Genomic DNA, 19,478 nt, shown 5'->3' with positions numbered 1-19,478 from the left:
TGGAATAACCCAACTGTCTAAGTGTGAAGATAAAATAAGTTATCCTGACCTTGAACTTGGCCCTACAGGCTAATTACCCTATATACAATCCCAATCTTGGTTTTTCTTTAAGCTACCTATAGGCCAAGTTTAATTCAATACATCAATGCAAACAAGTTATTATGCGGAAACCATTTTTTTCTATTTTTAGCAACAGCGACCTTGACCTTGACCCATATGACCCCAATTGCAATTCCAACCTTTGTCTCGTTACCAACTATCTACAGGCAAAGTTTGGTGTCTATAGCTTTTTCCAAACTAAAGTTATTGCGCGGAAATCAAGTTTGATGCCTGCCCACCCATCCGACGACATACCCCAATCTAATAATTGGTTTTCTACGAAACCCTGGTTAAAAAATCAGCAAATAAAAAAGATAGGGTCGAATGCTTGATTTTTTTAGCTAGACTGTTTTGAAATAAAATTCATAATGAGAGTCTATGGGGAAATCACAATTTTCATAACATTTTCGCAAATAATTTTTTTCTACAATGTAGATTTTAATGACACTTTTCACAGTCATAAATAAACATTATAATATGGTGAAATAGAATGTATAGGGCCGTGTACATGTTTTCAAGACATTTGCCAATGATTAAGGAGATCCGCGCACTCCGAGTTAATTTTAAGACGTTTTTTTTTTTAAATTATCTTACATGTTAGATATTTAAAGTGGAATTATATGCATTTTTCAAGTAAAAATCAAACTTAAATAGATGTGTATATAAAAAGGGTGGAGGAAATTATAGCTTTTAACCCAACATACCAAACTCTTCCTGTTACCAGTACAAAATAATAAGTTTCCAAATATGACTTTTCTTAATTTGACTGGGGCAGTCTTTTTAAAAAACCGTCAAACTGCAAGCAGGAGTTGCTTCCCTTCTACTTCAGAAATTTCTATTTTCGGGTAAGGGAGATCATTGCGCTGAAGATTGAAAAAAATATCTATTATTTTATCCGTCCGATTTCTTTATTTTTAAAGCATCAACTTCAAATACTAATGCGGCATTATCGTTAATTTAACACATCTAATTGCACAGCAACCGAAAGTTGCTTTTATAGAACACTCACCCAAAACACACTATGTGCAGTATAGGATGCGCATAATGCCACTTTAATTATCAACTTAAGAAAGATAGTAGTGTTGCAATTGTAATAAATCTATTCATCTATTAAATCACGCCGAACCCAGCCTTTAGTTTTGTTTTCCGGATAAATGACGTTACGCCATACTTCGAGTTTATAAAATGTGCGCAACTACTTTAATTATGAACACTTACCTTTTACCCATGTCCTCTGTCATTGCAAGTAAAGGGACAATGGCATAATGCAGTGTTCTAGAGGCAAGCCTTTCCTGCAAAATAACCCAATAATCAACACGTAAGTGGATTAATGTAAGCCAAATCAATTAAAATGTTTGTTAGTGTACGACATAATATCAGGAAATTCATTAACAATATCCTTAACAAGAGGGTCATGATGACACTGGATACGGCCTGTTTTCACCCAAGGGGCATAATTTGAACAATTTGGTAGAGGACCACAAGGCAATGCTACATACAAAATATCAAAGGCCTAGGTCTTGTGGTTTCAGACAGGAAGATTTTTTAAAACATTTCCTATATAAGTCTATTTAAAAATTAGGACCCCGGGGGCGGGGCCTCTTTTCATCCCAGGGGCATAATTTGAACAACCTTTATAGAGGACCATTACATGATGTCACATGCCTAATATCAAGGCTCTACGCCTTGTGGTTTTGGACAAGAAAGTTTTTCAAAATTTTCCCTATGTAAGTCTATCTAAACCATGTGACCCCTAGGGCGGAACCATATTTGACCCTAAGGGATAATTTGAACAATCTTGGTAGAGGACCACTCGATGATGCTACAAACCAAATATCAAAGACCTATGACCTGGGGTTTTAGAAAAGAAAATTTTTTTAAGTTTTTCCTTTCGGTTGCCATGGCAACCAGAGTTCTGTATGGAATTCAAGTCTTTGAACAATTTTGAAAGGGGGCCACCCAAGGATTATTCCTGTGAAGTTTGGTGTAGATCTGCCCAGTGGTTTTGAAGAAGAATTTTTTTAAGAAATTGTTGACGGATGGACGAAGCACGACGCACACCGCACGACGGACGACGGACATTGAGCGGTCACAAAAGCTCACCATGACATATACTTTGTACTTGTGGACGCATTGGTCGAGAGGGCCAAGTCGCTTTCCTACGGAGGTGAAGGACCTGGGTTAAATTCCTAGCTACTCCTATTGCGGTGTGTCCTTTGGTAAGGCACTTTATCACGACTGCCTCCGTCGACCCAGGTGTAAATGTGTACCAGCAAATTGCTGGTAGTAAGGTATAACTGGTTTTAACTTTTCTTAAAATAGGGTCACTAAAAAGCTCTCCAGAGCTAATGTTCACTGTTTCACAAAGCAACAGTTAACTACAGCTATCACTTAATGTGATGAATATACCAAATTTACTGACGCAGTACATTGCAATTTGACGCACACAAGATTGCATAATCATGTGGACCGTATGTATATAGACTGTATGTTTACAGTACAGTAACAAAAAAACATAGTCCCATAACTCTGCAGAATATGTATCTAAAGCAACATAACATGCACCATGCACAACTAGGGTTGGTACTGATAAATTGTGTGAAATTTCATTAAATTGTGTGCAAGGGTTCGGAAGATTAGGTGCACACAAGTATGCATATGCAGACTGTATGTACATAGTATGTTCACAAAATTCAAAGTCCAATAACTGTGCAGAATGTTTTTTCAAAATGAACCTAACATGATCCATGCACAACTACTGTTGGTACTGATCACTTGTGTGAAGTTTCATTGAATTGTGTCAAGGGGATGAGGAGATGGTGCGCACAAGATTGTGTCTATGTATATAGTATAGTAACAAATATACAAAGTCCCGTAACTCTGCAAAGTTATTTTCTGAAAGAATCTAACATGCACCATGCATAACTACAGTTGTTACTGATCATGTGTGTGAAGTTTCATTAAATTGTGTCAAGGGGATAAGGAGAGTTGGTGCGCACAAGATTGTGTCTACGGACGGACGGACAGACGGATGGACGGACAAACGGACGGAAAGACGGACAGACAGACGAACAGAAAGACAACCACACCCAAAGGAGATGCATCAAAAATAACCTTATAAATTGTCTAGTTGCAGGTTTTGGAACAGCAAACTCAGTCTACAATAATGGGTGTTAAAACTCAAAGCTAAATAGAATGCAAGTATTTCATGTGATGCTTTCATACATAAATAGATGGCTTATTTAAATAAAAACAAATGTACCTATGAGTCATGTAAACATGACATCTGTAATATGGCGTTTTAACACATGATATACTCTGCCTTTGAATAAAAGAAGTTCATGGTAAATGTTTTATTTTGGTGTTGTTTTTTTTTTAAAAAAAAACATATGTTTCCGCAAGCATTTAATCTTTTCAGGGAAAAGATTCATTCAATTCCCACCAAGGTGTAGGGTATGTAAAAGAGGCTGGACAAATATTATTTCAAGGGCAATAACTCTGCAAATATGAATCAAATGTGCTGACAACATGCACAACTAACCCTGTGTTCTAGGGTAACAAGATTAACTGTCAATCCAGAGACCCGGGATTCGAATCCCAGTCTAGGCACTGGAAATTTCTTAGATGCTCTCGAGTGTCTCCCATCTAACTAAACGGCCCGTACTGGTTCTTCCCAGGAAAGATCGGTGCTATACAGCAGACATATAAAAGAACCAGACTGCCTATTAGCGGAGAGCTAGGCTATAAGTTAGCCGTGAATGCCTGTACCTGAAACGGATTTCTCTCTCTGTTCTGGGGGCTTTGTCTCACTCTGACCCTTCTGGTCAAATCGCTCTATGTACAGGATGAATTTGGCGCCCTGAGTGGCTGCCTTTGCGCTATGTTAAGCACCTTTGAACGTGTATATCATAAAAACGGCGAGAAATAAATAAATCTGATACAACAATAATAATAACTAGAGATGCTTTTGAGAAAAGCGCATGTCTCCCACAACTGCCCCTATGAAAAATGTCTAGTTTCTCTAGATGGCTTAGACGAGTGGACCCAATTAGATGGTCTGGACGAGTGGATCCAATCAGTATTTCAAGGGCCATAATTCAAAAGTGCCTGGGCGGATTTGGCTAGTTATCGAACTTGGCTGAGGTCTTATGATCAAACACATTTTGTTCAAGTTTGGTGAAGATCGGATGAGAAATGTTCGACTTAGAGTACGGAAAAGCTTTGTCACACACACACACACGCACACACACGCACACACACACACACAAACTGGAATAAATCATTATGTCTCCCGCACAACTGCGTGGCGGGAGACGTAATAATAACCCATTCCTCTGAAGTTTCTCTGAAATATGGATAGAAGTTATGTGTAATATTCAGTGGGCCATAATTCAGTTAAATCATTTAACTCTATATAACACCTAAACAACAAGTTTCACTGAAATCTGGACAGTTTTTGAGAAGCATGGATAAGCTAAATGCAGATGGCCATACTGACGGATGGCCAAGGCTAAAACAATATGTCTCCCATGAGTTAAATTTTATTAGGGTTTGTAGTTACATCAAAGTAAATGCATATAACTGTAAATATTTTACTTTATCACAGACACTACTTACATTTATGGTTGACATCATTTTCAGCTTTTGGCTTGTTTCTTCAATAATGACCTCTTTGATCGCAACTGGAATACCGAGTGTAGGATGCTTGTCCTTATCTAAAACCATACAACACAAAAAAGAAGTAATTCTCCTACCCTGTATGATCAAAAAGAGTAAAATGTTAAACAGAATGTTAAGAACAAGAACTTGAGAAGCTTTCACTGGAGTGTTTATTTACTCCAATGTGGATGAAGATAAATTATTGGAAAGTAACTCAAGTTTGTGTCAAATGTATTTAGTAATAACAGGCATAGAGAAGTACATCAAAACATTAAATAAAACTTTAGTATAAAAGGAACATAATTCATGCTGAAAAAGTAATGCATTGTGTCATATCATGTGGCTAATAATGGCGAGCAGCTATTGAAGTTTGAATTAAATAAGTGAGATAGAACAAAAGTGCATCATAACCTGAACTGGACTAACATCAGTCGTTAGAGTCATTAAATGTAATGCACTTGGCCATAAAATCAATCCTCTCCAATTATAGCACTTTCTGAAAAAGTTTTCAATATCTCTTGCCTCTGGGAGCCTAGACAGAAAATGGTTTTCTGAGAAAATATCAGTGTCAGTATGAAGAAAGAAATTAACATTATTACAGATTATTTGATCTCAACAGACTTTGTAAGTCTAAACCTGAACCTGAAATTCTAGTAAAAAGGGGGCATATCATGAGCATTGTGTCATATCATGGGGGTGACCGAGTGGAAGAACTGTTTTAAATTTGAATAGAATCAATTTAGTAACAACAGAGATAAAGTGAAAAAGCAAAAAAAGAAATCTAAGTAAAAAGGGGATATAAGTCACAAAATATTTATGCCAGAATTATGGACCTTGTGTCACATGATGAGTACGACCATGTGGAAGAACTATTTTAAGTTTGAAATGAATTTGATGTGTAATATATTTAACAAAGATAAAGTGAAAGTGCACCAACATTATCCTTAAAATTGCACCAACATGAACCTGAAATTCTAAGACAAAAGGGACAGTATTCATAAAATATTTGTGCCAGAGTTATTATCTTTGTGTCATATAGTGTGGGTGATGATGTGCTACAAAAATTACAAATCTTAATCAAATCTGTTTGGTAAATACAGATGTAGAGTGAAAGTGCACCTGAAATTTTATGTAAAAAGGGGGCATAATACATAAAATACTGGTGCCACAGTTATGTTTCTTTTATGTCATATGATGTGGGTGACAATTATTTCAAGTCAGAATCAAATCCTTTCTGTCCTAACATATATAGTGAAAATGCATCAAAATTATCCTAAAATTCTAAGTAACAAGAGTGCAAGAATGTCACAATATACGCCCGTCACAGCAAATTTCTTTACTCTAGCACCTGTATTTGCAAATGGAATTTTAACTTTGTGGTTGTTTAGTAATAACTAAGTGTTTTGTTTTTCTAAGTCCACAAAAAAACTCCTTACCAGGTAGAGATACCTTAAAATACACCTAAAATTGGAAAGTAACATCTATGTTGTACCACAGAAAAGTGGTCTTGGTTTTTCCCTACAGTCAATTAAAAAAGTTACAATATAAGTTATTTATAGTAACAACTAAGGGAAGTTAATCTTAAAAAAAAAAAAAAAAAAAAAAAAAAAAATTGTAAGTCCTCACAAAAATCTTTACCAGGTAGAGACTGGTCAAAATACACCTCAAAATTGGATGTAGCATGCATATTGTACTACAGAAAAGTGGTCTCGATTTTTCCCTATGACTAGTAATGAAAAAGTTACAATATAAGCTATTTATAGTAACAACAAAGGGAAGTAATTCGAAAGAAGGGAACTGCGCATGACACTTCGTCTCATGATGGTGTATAATTGTGTCAAGTTACATCAAAATCCCTCAATGCATGAAGAAGAAATGCTTCGGACAAAGTCATTCTTGTATCTGACCTTTGGCCTCTAGGTGTGACCTTGACCTTAGACCTAGGGACCTGGTTCTTGCGCATGGCACTACGTCTCGTGGTGGTGAACATTTGTGCCAAGTTATATCAAAATCCCTCTATGCATGAAGAAGACATGCTCCAGACAAGGTTTTCATTCTTGTATCCTTTGACCTCTAAGTGTGACCTTGACCTTAGACCTAGAGACCTGGTTCTTACGCACGACACTCCGCCTCATGGTGGTGAACATTTGTGCCAAGTTATATCAAAATCCCTCTATGCATGAAGAAGAAATGCTCCGGACAAAGTTTTCATTCTTGTATCCTTTGACCTCTAAGTGTGACCTTGACCTTAGACCTAGGGACCTGGTTCTTGCGCATGACACTCCTTCTCATGATGATGAACAATTGTGCCAACTTTCATCAAAATCCCTCTATGCATGAAGAAGATATGCTCCGGACAAAGTCATTCTTGAATTTGACCTTTGACCTCTAAGTGTGACCTTGACCTTAGACCTAGGGACCTGGTTCTTGCGCATGACACTCCGTCTCATGATGGTGAACAACTGTGCCAAGTTTCATCAAAATCCCTTCATGCATGTAGAAGATATGCTCCGGACAAGGTCTGTGGACGCCGCCCGCCCGCCCGCCAGGGGCGTCCCATAATACGTCCCGTTTTTCAAACGGGCATATAAAAAGGGGGCAAAATTCATGAAAAATTGGTGCCAGAGAACAAGGACCTTGTGTCATATGATGTGGTTGATGACGTGGAAAAACTGTTTTAAGTTTGAATCAAATCCATTTAGTAATAACTGAGACTGAGTGAAAGTGCACCAAAACTTTAAGCTGAAATTCTAAGAATGGGGGATAATTCATAAGATATTGATGTGAGAGTCAGACCACATGCAAAATGACGTGGATGATGATGAGGCGTAAGTAGTTTAGGTTTGAAGCAAATCAATCAAGTAATTACAGAGATAAAGACAAACAAGAGGGCCAAGATGGCCCTAGGTCGCTCACCTGAGAAACACACCATAATACACCATAACAGTGTAAACACAGACCTAGTGATTGCACGGAAAAAAATATTCTGACCAAGTATCATTAAAATTGGAGCAAACACAAGTATTTCTTTTATTTGACCTAGTGACCTAGTTTTTGACCCAAGATGACCCATATTCAACCTTGACCTAGATTTCATCAAGGAAATCATTCTGACCAAATTTCATAAGGATCAACTGAAAAATACAGCCTATTTTGCATACACAAGGTTTTTATTTGATTTGACCTAGTGACCTAGTTTTTGACCACAGATGACCAATAACCATATACTATCTAGATTTTATCAAGGCAATAATTCTGACCAAATTTCATAAAGATCAATTGAAAAATACAGCCTCTATTGCATACACAAGGTTTTTCTTTGATTTGACCTAGTGACCTAATTTTTGATCCAAGATTACCCATATTCAAACTTGACCAAGATTTTATCAAGGCAATCATCCTGACTGAATTTCATGAAGATCAATTGAAAAATATAGCCTCTATCGCATACACAAGGTTTTTCTTTGATTTGACCTAATGACCTACTTTTAGACTCCAGATGACCCATATTCGAAGTTGACCTAGATTTCATCAAGGCAATCATTCTGACCAAAATTCATGAAGATTAATTGAAAAATACAGCCTCTATTGCATACACAAGGTTTTTCTTTAATTTGACCTAGTGACCTAGTTTTTGACCCCAGATGACCCATTTTCAAATTCGGCCTAGATTTCATCAAGGTTATTATTCTGACCAAACTTCATGAAGATTACTTGAAAAATACAGCCTCTATGGCATACACAAGGTTTTTCTTTGATTTGACCTAGTAACCTAGTTTTTGACTCCAGATGACCCATTTTCAAACTCGGCCTAGATTTCATCAGGATAATCATTCTGACCAAAATTCATGAAGATTAATTGAAAAATACATCCTCTATCGTATACACAAGGTTTTTCTTTGATTTGACCTAGTGACCTAGTTTTTGACCCCAGATGACCCATTTTCGAACTCGGCCTAGATTTCTTCAGGATAATTATCTTGACCAAAATTCATGAAGATTAATTGAAAAATACAGCCTCTATCGCATACACAAGGTTTTTCTTTGATTTGACCTAGTGACCTAGTTTTTGACCCCAGATGACCCATTTTCGAACTCGGCCTAGATTTCATCAAGATAATCATTCTGATCAAATTTCATGAAGATCAGTTGAGAAATACAGCCTCTATCGCAAACACAAGCTAAATGTTGACGGACAGACAGACAACAGACAGACGCCGGACATCGAGTGATCAGAAAAACTCACCTGAGCAATACTCAGGTGAGCTAAAAAGAGAGAGTGTATCAAAACTTAAACCAATGTGTGGACGCGAAAGGACGCGAAAGGACGCCGACACCGACGACAGGGCGAGTAGGATATACTTCCTATCGTCAAGCTTAAAATCGACGGGTGTTGAGTTCAATCTCCAGGCATATTTTGTTGCTACTTGTAAGTCAGTATTGTTGTTGTTGTTGTTTTCAGACTAACTTGGGGCAGAAATTGGGCCGGGCCCCAATCCCAATGGCAAATAGTATGTATTGTTCCAATTTCAAAGCTAAGATTCCCAAAGTTAATTTTTTCTTACTTTCCTTTCAACTTTTTTAAAACAAGACTGTACCATTGAAACCTTAAACATTTGAATCACAAGACAAGTTGCTATTTTAATGCATTCGTGACAATTTGTTTCTTAAATGTGACATTTCAGTAAAACTTACAAAGGCCTTGGCCCCATTCTGTAACAATAAGTTTTTCATAATGATTAGACAGTGTTTTTGACTACTTTAAATGTTTGGAAATAAAGGTGTGGGAACAACTAAAATAAGCAAATGACAAATAATAAATAGATTTTTAAAACTTTTACTCTACTGACGACTATCTCTGTGGGAATAGTCTATGTTATTTGGGCTACAACTTATCTGCCACCCTGTACCTGTGACATCACTCGTACACCTACACGTCACTTTGGTTCTCGCGGTCTCGCGCAGATTGAGAGACGCTAAAGGACAAGGGACAATAACAAAAATGGATTTGGAAACGTTTTTTGGACAAAATACAGGTTTAATTTTTACTTATCACGATGATTTATTAGGGTTTATATTTGACCATGGATGTAAACATTTATTGACTGATTGAACTGGATTTCCATCTTCTTTGTCTGGTTGGTTTGGAACAACCTTTTCCTTTCCTCCGGCTCCAGTTTACTTCTCTATGGCTTTCAGCTTATTGTGATTGTTTACTTAATATTACAATTGAAAACTCGCCTGAGTTTGAAATGAAACAATTTTGCAGGTTATATTTGATTATATCTAGATCTACAATTGGAACAGATATAGGCCTACATCGTAGCAGCTAGTCTGTGAGTACTGATGACGTCATATATAGCGTCATCTTAACATTGGGAAAATGTACTCTTTAAGGTATTGGACCCGTAATAGAGTACCTCCTTTTTGAAGAGTATTCAATTCCTACCATAAACCTACACTGACTGCAATTTTCAGGGGGGGGGGGGGGGGGCGTAGGTTCAAGCCCCACTGGGACCAAATTTTTTTTTCTCCATATTTTCTTTTTTTTTTCTAGTAAGTTTTTACTTCTTTCAATACTTATTATGGATATATTGTATAAAAGTGGAAAATATCCATTTTATAAGCGATATTTTGCTGTTCAAAGTGAATTTACCTCTGAATCAGGAAGGGTAAACTTAGACATCTTTAAAAATACTGAGTTACATGCGGTAAAAGTTCTCTATTTTGCCTTCATTCTTTAGATTACATATTGTGGAAGAAGTGCAGGTAGGTTTTACTTCTGCCTCAAGAATATGTTTGAATGAAGTGAGCAAATTTCAAAACAGACCTACAGGTAGACTAGCTCCTAGACTATGATATATCTTTTTACAATTTTATGATTGAACGTAGTGAACTGAGCCAGTCTATATCCTATGTCCAATATCATATTGATAATTTCAACATCAGTCCAGTGTGAAAATCTCTAAAATAGACTGGCTTTTGTCTCTATGAAATTGAATTTGTCAAAAAAGGGAAAAATATAGAAATATAGTTATTATCAGTCTAGTGGCTAGTCTAACCCACAGGATTCGACCTAAATTTTTCAATGTTTGAGTTAGAATTCTGTCTCATTAAATCTGTTTACTTCAGGCACCCGAGAAAAAATGATATTTACAGTTTTATTTTGTGTTTTATAATTGTTTAACAATAGTTTGATGTTTCTTTTATCAAAATTAATGCTGTAATGAATTCTCTGCAATTGTTTTAGGTAGTGACCATCACACTGAAATTTGTCTCTACTTGAGCTTGAGGAAATACCATAAATTATACAAAATTTACAAAAAACGACACTGTAAAAGTTGTTTAAAATTTGCAACACAGTGCGAAACATGGTCAACTTTAAGAATATACCAAGCAAACGCCATTTTTTAAACATTACTATTAAGGGTCCAATACCTTACACTGTGATTGTTTAATTTTTCAGGACAAAAAACGAAGTTTGGTCTAGATCTAGATTTAAATAATCGTACATTTCAGTTCTATATATGATCTTTATGACTGATCGCCCCGCTGTATGGTGGAAAAATTTCGGAAATAAATCTTGGTAAAATAAGATGCAGTAAAATGAATCTCGAGATGCGCTTGGGAGAACTTGGTAATAAATAAATGAACAGTGCAGTACGGGGGCAGTGATTAAGCTCGATAGTGACCTGGGTCAAGATAGCTTTATGCGGTTTGCTTGTCACGGCGGCCAGTGAGGATATAGTTGTGACTGCAGGATGGTCCGGTATTGTGTCCGGTAGGGCAGTGTATTAAATATATGAACGTAACAAGTCTTATGAAAGTGAAACTCTGCTTGACTGTTCTGAACAAGTGTGCAAGGACTTGTTATCCCCATACCGGAAGAAAAATCAGTTGGCCCAGTTCTTATATTTTTGGGTCTTAAAATTGATACCAATGATATGATCACAAGGTTTCTACAAACAAAAGTTGTAGAGCTTATTTGGTTACTTAAGTCATTTTTTTCAAAGCAAGGTTACCCTTCATGATTTGCAATTTTTGGCTGGAAAGCTCAGTTTCGTAAGTAGAGCTATTATGACTATTAGGGCTTTTATCAGAAGGTTGTATGACGCAATGAAAGGATTATTACAAAAATATTACCATCGTCGGTTGACCATTGTAAGCAAGACAGACTTGCATATTTGGCTACAGTTTCTTTAAAGTTTTAATAGGAAGTACATATTCAGAGCAAACATGGTTAAATAGTGAAACTGAAAGTTTTTTCACGGATAGTGCTGGTGGGGCGGAATTTGGGGCGGCTTGTTAATTCAAAGGGAAGTGGGGTTTCTTCCAGTGGCCTAGTACTTGGGGTCACAACCCCGATAATGAAAGACCTGACTGTTCTAGAAATAGTACCAGTGTTGTTGGCAGTATGTCTTTGGGGGCATATTTTGACCAAAAGAAATGTAGTTTTGTGGATAGATGATAAGGCATTAGTCGAGGTCTTAAATAAAGTCCAAGATTGTAGCGAAATTACCAGTAATTTGCGCAAATTTGTATGCAAGTAGATTTTAAAAACGGTGAGATAACAGTCGCTAAAAAACAGGGAAGAATATCCAACAGGGAAAGCCACGTTCAAAACACGCAGCCTCCCCAAAGACACACACGAACAACCCTCGCACACAACACAGAAAATGAAACACCAAAGGACAAAACAAACAAATATAGGAACACAGTGGGGCACCGCCTTGGAACGGTCAGTGGCAAAACCACCACTGGGGAGTTTAAACCGGTTTATGGTGCACCTAACCTCACTCTTACCCCCACCATGTTCCGAAGTTACAAGACAGTGTAAATAAAAATAATCCCCGCCAGTTGAAATCCTAACATACGTAAAGGCAACAGAAGGTATGTTATGTAAAACACAAAGATGCCCTTGTTAATATAATATAAAAATGCAGTCCTTAAGAACCTAATACGCATGTACTCAATGCCTTTGCAGAAGACAGAGCAAGAAGGAAAACACCCTTAAGGGCCCGACGAAACAGGCCAGAAGACGGAAATCAAAATAGCTCAGTCCTTGTGGGATTTAAGAACTACTAATCATAGAGTCCTCCACCTGATCCGTCAGACACAATCAAAGAGGAAAGCGTAGCGTCCAACTGTAAAAGGGTTGAACACCAAACATGCGGTGTGTCTCAAAACAGTAGGGTCATAACCTCTTTTCATAAAACGTTTAATTACTTTACTAAATACAAATGGAAAATTGCCATGACCCAAAATCTTACGAAGTTTGTAAACCACATCCCCATAAAAAGCGGGTTTTGATATACCTTCCCGCAGAAGTGATTTTAAATTGCTATTGTATTTTAAAAATAAATCTGAATTACGATAGTAAAATTTAGAAAAGTATTTACGTAATTTGTAATAACGGTAGCCATGTTGAAGAAGCTTATTTGTAATAAATAAGTTACGTTCTTTGAAATCTTCAACATGACTACACGCTCTTGCAAATCGAATTAACTGAGAAATATATACCCCATGAGATGTAGCCTGGGCTAAAGCCTACAATTTAAACCGTTATTATTGTTATTTGCCTAATAAGACATGCAGTTGTTTTTAGCAGTTCGTCCGAAATTGGCCGGACCATTGCTCATTCATTTTGATGACAAATTAGTCATTAGGCACCAGTTCCCTATGGTTTTCAAATAACCGTTCGTTTTAATACTGAAATTTCAAGTCTCACTCCTTTCGCATAGGTGATGCAACAACTGCGGCGGGACTAGGTTTTTACCGAAGAAGTTATTTAAGAGGCTGGAAGGTGGAAATCCGCAGCTTATAAAGGTTATGAACGAGGTCCCGTTCGACTTCTACCAAAGTTAATAAGTTAATTACTGTCTGTGTGCACGAGAGTTTTGATTCTGGTTCGTTAAGATTCGGATAAAGCGTTAACGGTTAGTAACTCTGGTTTTGTGACGATAATTTGGTTTAGTATATTGACTCATATTTTAATATTAGTCGACAGGACCAACGGTAATATGGGCGGTTGGCTCATCCATGCAAACAGCCCGAATGTCCGGATTTTGGGTTGAAAAACAGACTCTGGTGGCACGTTTACAGTGGTCTTTCCCTGAAAAACGGGCAAGTGAAGCTGAAAACTTTTTTAAAACTCAGAGATGATTCAAATTTCATACACCTACACTGTAGCGGTAATAATATTGGTAGATATGATATGTTTTCAATACGGCATGAAATAGATATTCTCATACAAAACATATAAACAGCCTTTCCGAATTCTAAAATAATATGGTCATAAATTCTTCCACGTGCAAACTGGACATTTTCTAATAATCTACCCGCAATGGAACGCGCGCTTAAGCGTATAAATTCATACGGCGCATTGAGAGTTCTTGAATAGGGGGATATTACGTTTTGCACTCGGATATAAATACCAAGTTCCAATGTCAGTTTAATGCAGATGGGGTGCATTTGTCGTCCATAATTTATTTTTGAGAAAATGGGCAGCAGCATTAGAAACTATATAGGCAGGGGACGCAATTTAAGGCTGGGCACGGCTAATTTTATTTTCTCAGTAGGGAGATTCGCCGTAGCCAATCTGAAATTGGCGGTGGCCTCCTATTTAAGCTTCTGGACTTCTTCCCAGTCTTCAGTAGGAGGCCTGTGGCTGCCGGCGAATCGTTTTAAACCGATGCCGGCGATAATGCCCCTCTTTCCCAGGGCTTTATCGCATAAAGCATCAGTGTGATTTGTATGGACTCTTTTGGAGTTTGCCACAATTTGTGATGGATGACATTTGTTGACTATTTGCTGAACACTATTGGTGGATCTTATAATACATTTGTGTTTGTTTATGGGATGTGTTAAATGACATTTGCTTCCTATTTGCTGAACACTATTAAGTGATTTTATATATATTTGTTTTGCTTAAGGGTTGCCCAGACGGGATTTTGAAGTATTGCCCGGTATCCCGATTTAAAAGATTAATTGGAGCCGTGCCCATTATAGGCCATCCGTTAAAACCTTAATTTAATAAATAAGACATTCATAGATAAATCAAAAAGGTGTCATTGTTTTTATTGGTTGTGGTAGATCTATATTGAATTTGAAAGTAAAGTAAAATAGATGCAATTTACATTTTGTTTTGTGATTGTAGTCCCAAATAATGACGACTATCTCTACAGGATAGTCTACATGGTCTATGTTATTTGGGCTATAACTTATCTGCCATCCTGTACCTGTGACGTCACTTGTACACCTATACGTCACTTTCGTTCTCACGGTCTCGCGCAGTTGTTTTTTATGGGTTGTGGTAGATCTATATTGAATTTGAAAGTAAAATGGATGTAATTTACATTTTGTTTCGGTAGCCTAGTGGCAGAGCGTCCGCTTCGAGTGCGGGAGGTCGTAGGTTCGATCCCCGGCCGCGTCATACCAAAGACGTAAAAATGGTACTAACAGCTTCCTCGCTTGGCGCTCAGCATTAAGAGGATAGTGCTACGACTGGTCAGCCCGGTGTCAGTATAATGTGACTGGTCAGCTCAGTGTCAGTATAATGTGACTGGGTTAGGGTATCATGCCACGTGTCTACGGCGTGATATTCAAGTGAGGCAGCACTATAAAGTTGGGCATTGTGCTCACTGCTACAAGTAGACACCGTCGTTTATATGACTGAAAAATTGTTGAAAAAGACGTTAAACCCGAACACACACACACACACACACACACACACACACACACACAAATTTTGTTTTATTAGGATATAGAATATAAAGAAACAAGAGCTGTCAGAGGAGACCGCGTGCTCGACTACTTTGATGCTAGTAAAACTGGGCACATCTGAGGAAGCTGTCACTGGAGTGTTTAATGACTCCAATGTGAATGAAGATATTGGACTATAGCTTAAGTCTGTGTCAAAAGTATATAGAGAATATTTGTTTGTTTTGAGTAAATATGGAATAGATCTATATCTCACTGAGAAGTGAGAAAATTCCAAATATTTTCACAAGCGCGTAGCGCGAGTGAAAATGTGAAAATTTTCTCACATCGTGGTGAGATATATTCCATATTCACGAAAGACAAACAAATTTTCTTTTTATTTTATGCTTAATTACGTTGAGATGTGCATTTTGCAACAAATTTTAATCTCAGCGCGGGAAACAGACATGACGTAAGACGTGTTGTGACGTTAGAAAGACGCACACAACATAAAATTCCATTTTATTCATTTTTTTTTTGCTGCATAACGTTATGAAATTCTCATTAAGTAAAATAATTTGAACCAAGAAATATACTATAAAGAACAAAGTGCGACTACAATTTTCATCCCGTTTTAAGGAAATAATTTAAAATTCATACACAATTTACAAGTAGATCGGCATTTACAGTGAGTGATAGGAATTATATCTCACTGATAAAACACAATATAGTATTTCATCAGTTAGCATAAAATAAGAAGTAATAACACAGATAAAGTGAATCAAAACATTAAATAGGTATAAATGGGACATAAATCATGGAAAGTTTCTGAAAGAGTAACGCACCATGTGTCATATCATGTGACTAATAAGGTTGAATAGCCATTTTAAGTATGAATCAAATCTTTTTAGTAATAACTAAGATAGAGTGTAATTGCATAACTTGCATCTGAAATTCTAAGTAAAAAGAACGCATAACTCGTAACATATTGATGGAACTTGTCTTATATGGTGTAGGTGATGATGTGGAACAACTATTTCAAGTTTGAATCCAATCCCCTCTGTAGTAAAAATGCATCAAATTAACATTAAATTCTAAGTAAGAAGGGAGCATAATTCACGAAAAACTGGTGTCAGATTTATGGACCTTGTGTCATATGATGTGGGTGATTATGTAGAACAACTATTTTTAGTTTAAATCAAATCCGTTTAGAGATAGAGTGAACCTGCATTAAAACTTTAACCTGAAATTCTTAGTAAAAAGGGGGGGGGGTGGTAATTTGTGAAATGTTGGTGCAAGAGTTATGACCCTTATGCCATATGATGTGGGTGATGGTGAGGAATAACTATGTTAAGTTTAAAACAAATCCATCAAGTAAATACAACTCTAGATAAAGAGAATGTGCATCAAAACTTTAAAAGACGCCGACGAAGGGTCGAGTAGGACAGCTCTCCATACTTCGTAGTCAAGCTCAAAAGCTTGAAAAGCACAGGAAAATTTAGTAATGTAAGGATACTACAATACAACATCAGGAAAGACAAAATGTAAGAAACTGTGAGCCACACTAAGAGGGTCAAGATGGCACTATATCGCTCACCACAGTTGATCTGGCCCTGTGACCTAGTTTTTGACCTCACATGACCCAGTTTTAAAGTTGACCTAGAGATCATACAGACAAACATTCTGACCAAGTTCTGACCAAGTTTCATGAAGGATCATAAATCTGGCCTCAAGAGTGTTAACAAGCTTTTCATGTGATTTGAGCACGTGACCTAGTTTTTGATCCCACATGATCAAGAAACGAACTTGTCCTAAAGGTCATAAAGAAAACATTCTGACCAAGTCTCAAGAAGATAGGGTCATAAATAAGACCTCTAGAGTGTTGACAAGCTTCTCCTTTGATATGATTAATGCACTAGTTTTTGACCCCACATGACCTAGCTTCAAAGAAGACCTAGAGGTCATCAAGCCAAACATTCTGACAAATTATCATCAGTTTCAAACTCTAAATGTGGTTTCTAGAGTGTTAAAAAGATTTTCCTTTGATATGGCTTAGTGACCTAATTTTTGATGCCGCATGACCCAGTTTCAATCTTGATCTAGAGATCATCAAGACAAACATTTTGACCTAGTCTCATGAAGATAGGGTCATAAATGTGGCCTGCAGCATGTTAACAAGCTTTTCCATTGATTTGCCTAGGTGACCTAGTTTTTGACCCAACATGACTGAGATTCGAACTTGACCTAGAGGTCATCAAGACAAACATTCTGACTGATTCTCATGAGTGTCAAACGTAAACTGTGGAGTCTAGAGTGTTAACAAGATTTTCCTTTGATCTGGCCTAGTGACCTAGTTTTTTCTCCGATATGACCCAGTTTCGAGCTTGACATAAGAATCGTCAAAACAAACATTCTGGCAAGGTTTCATGAGATATAGCCATAAATGTGGCCTCTAGAGTGATTACAAGCTTTACGTTTGATTTGACCAGGTGACCTAGCTTTTTTACCCCACATGACCCAGATTCGAATCTGGCCTAGAGGTCACCAAGGCAAAAATTCTGACAAATTCTCTTGAGTTTCAAATTTAAACTGTGGACTCCATAGTGTTAACAAGATTTTAATTAGATCTGGCCTAGCGACCTAGTTTTTGACCCCGCATGACCGAGTTTTGACACTGACCTAGAGATTATCACGACAAACACTCTAAGTTTCATAAAGATAGGGTCATAAATGTGGCCTCTATGGTGTTAACAAGCTTTTCCTTTGATTTGACCAGGCGACCTAATTTTTGACCCCACATGAATCAGATTCAAACTTTATCTGTAGATCATCAAGGCTACCACTCTGACTAACTATCATCAGTTTCAAACTTAAATTGTGATCTCTAGAGTGTCAACAAGATTTTTCTTTGATATGGCCTAGTGACCTAATTTTTGATCACATATGATCCAGTTTTCAATCTAACCTAGATATTTCTGGCCAAATTTCATAAAGATTGAGACACAACTGTTGCGTCTAGAGTGTTCACAAGCTCTTCCTCTGATTTGATTGGGTAACCTAGTTTTTGACCCTACATGACCCAGATTCGAACTTGACCTAAAGATCATAAAGACAAACATTCTGACCAGTTTCAATGGATTGTTTTTTTTTTTTTTTTTTTTGGTTGGGTTTAACGTCGCACCGACACATTTTAGGTCATATGGCGACTTTCCAGCTTTGATGGTGGAGGAAGACCCCAGGTGCCCCTCCGTGCATTAGTTCATCACGAGCGGGCACCTGGGTAGAACCACCGACCTTCCGTAAGCCAACTGGATGGCTTCCTCACATGAAGATTCAATGGATTGTGTCTAGAGTGTTCACAAAGTAAATGTTGACGGACGATGCATGTCGCATGAAGCATGCCAACGGAAGCCGGACAATGACCAGACTTAATAGCTCACCTTTACCATTTAGTGTACGAAAAGGTCTTTGGTAGGATGCCACATACAAAGTTAGGTGCAGTTCTGGACAGTAGTTTCAGAGATGTGGATGAAAATTGTGAACAATGGACAACAGGCAATTGACGATAGACGCCGGACCATCCACCCATACTAAAACCTCGCCATCAAGTTTTGTTCAGATGAGCTAAAATGTAGTAATAATACCTACAGAAATAGACCTTCCCAAAACCTCCTTTTTCATTTGTCTTGCTTGGATCACAGTCACGTATGGTATCTAGCATGAATTTCACATTTGGGGTTGAAAGTCTTCCATCATAAATACATTCCCAATCGCCATGTTCTGTCTTTTTCGGTGGACGAGGCACTCCGAATCCTGCCGAGTCCTGCTCATTGTCCTCAAATATAGTGGCATCCCTACATAAGATATCATTCAATGTTATGTTTTATTGCTAAAGGAGGTTTAACTTCATTTACAAGTACAATTTGTGCTGGTCAATCTGATTTTGGTCAAATTCAAGCTCAAATACTTGCAAAATGATGGTGTCATTAAAATTGCACTTCTATTGCATGTAGTATTTTTGC

At 37.3% G+C, this 19,478-nt stretch overlaps 1 protein-coding gene across 1 annotated transcript in view; it reads right to left on the bottom strand.

Annotated features, from left to right (window-relative positions):
- The window catches only part of LOC128552732 (uncharacterized), a 29,203-nt gene extending 9,725 nt beyond the window's left edge, over positions 1 to 19,478 (bottom strand). The window contains exons 1-3 of the mRNA XM_053533788.1: positions 19,105 to 19,478; positions 4,717 to 4,814; positions 1,318 to 1,391 (exon numbers count right to left, since the gene is read on the bottom strand). Of these exons, the coding sequence (XP_053389763.1) occupies positions 1,318 to 1,391; positions 4,717 to 4,814; positions 19,105 to 19,177 (245 nt within the window). The 5' untranslated portion in view covers positions 19,178 to 19,478. The remainder of the gene's footprint in view (positions 1 to 1,317; positions 1,392 to 4,716; positions 4,815 to 19,104) is intronic.

Source organism: Mercenaria mercenaria, unplaced genomic scaffold (assembly GCF_021730395.1).
Source record: "Mercenaria mercenaria strain notata unplaced genomic scaffold, MADL_Memer_1 contig_3095, whole genome shotgun sequence".
Taxonomy (NCBI): domain Eukaryota; kingdom Metazoa; phylum Mollusca; class Bivalvia; order Venerida; family Veneridae; genus Mercenaria; species Mercenaria mercenaria.
This window is presented reverse-complemented; position numbering and strand designations above follow the sequence as displayed.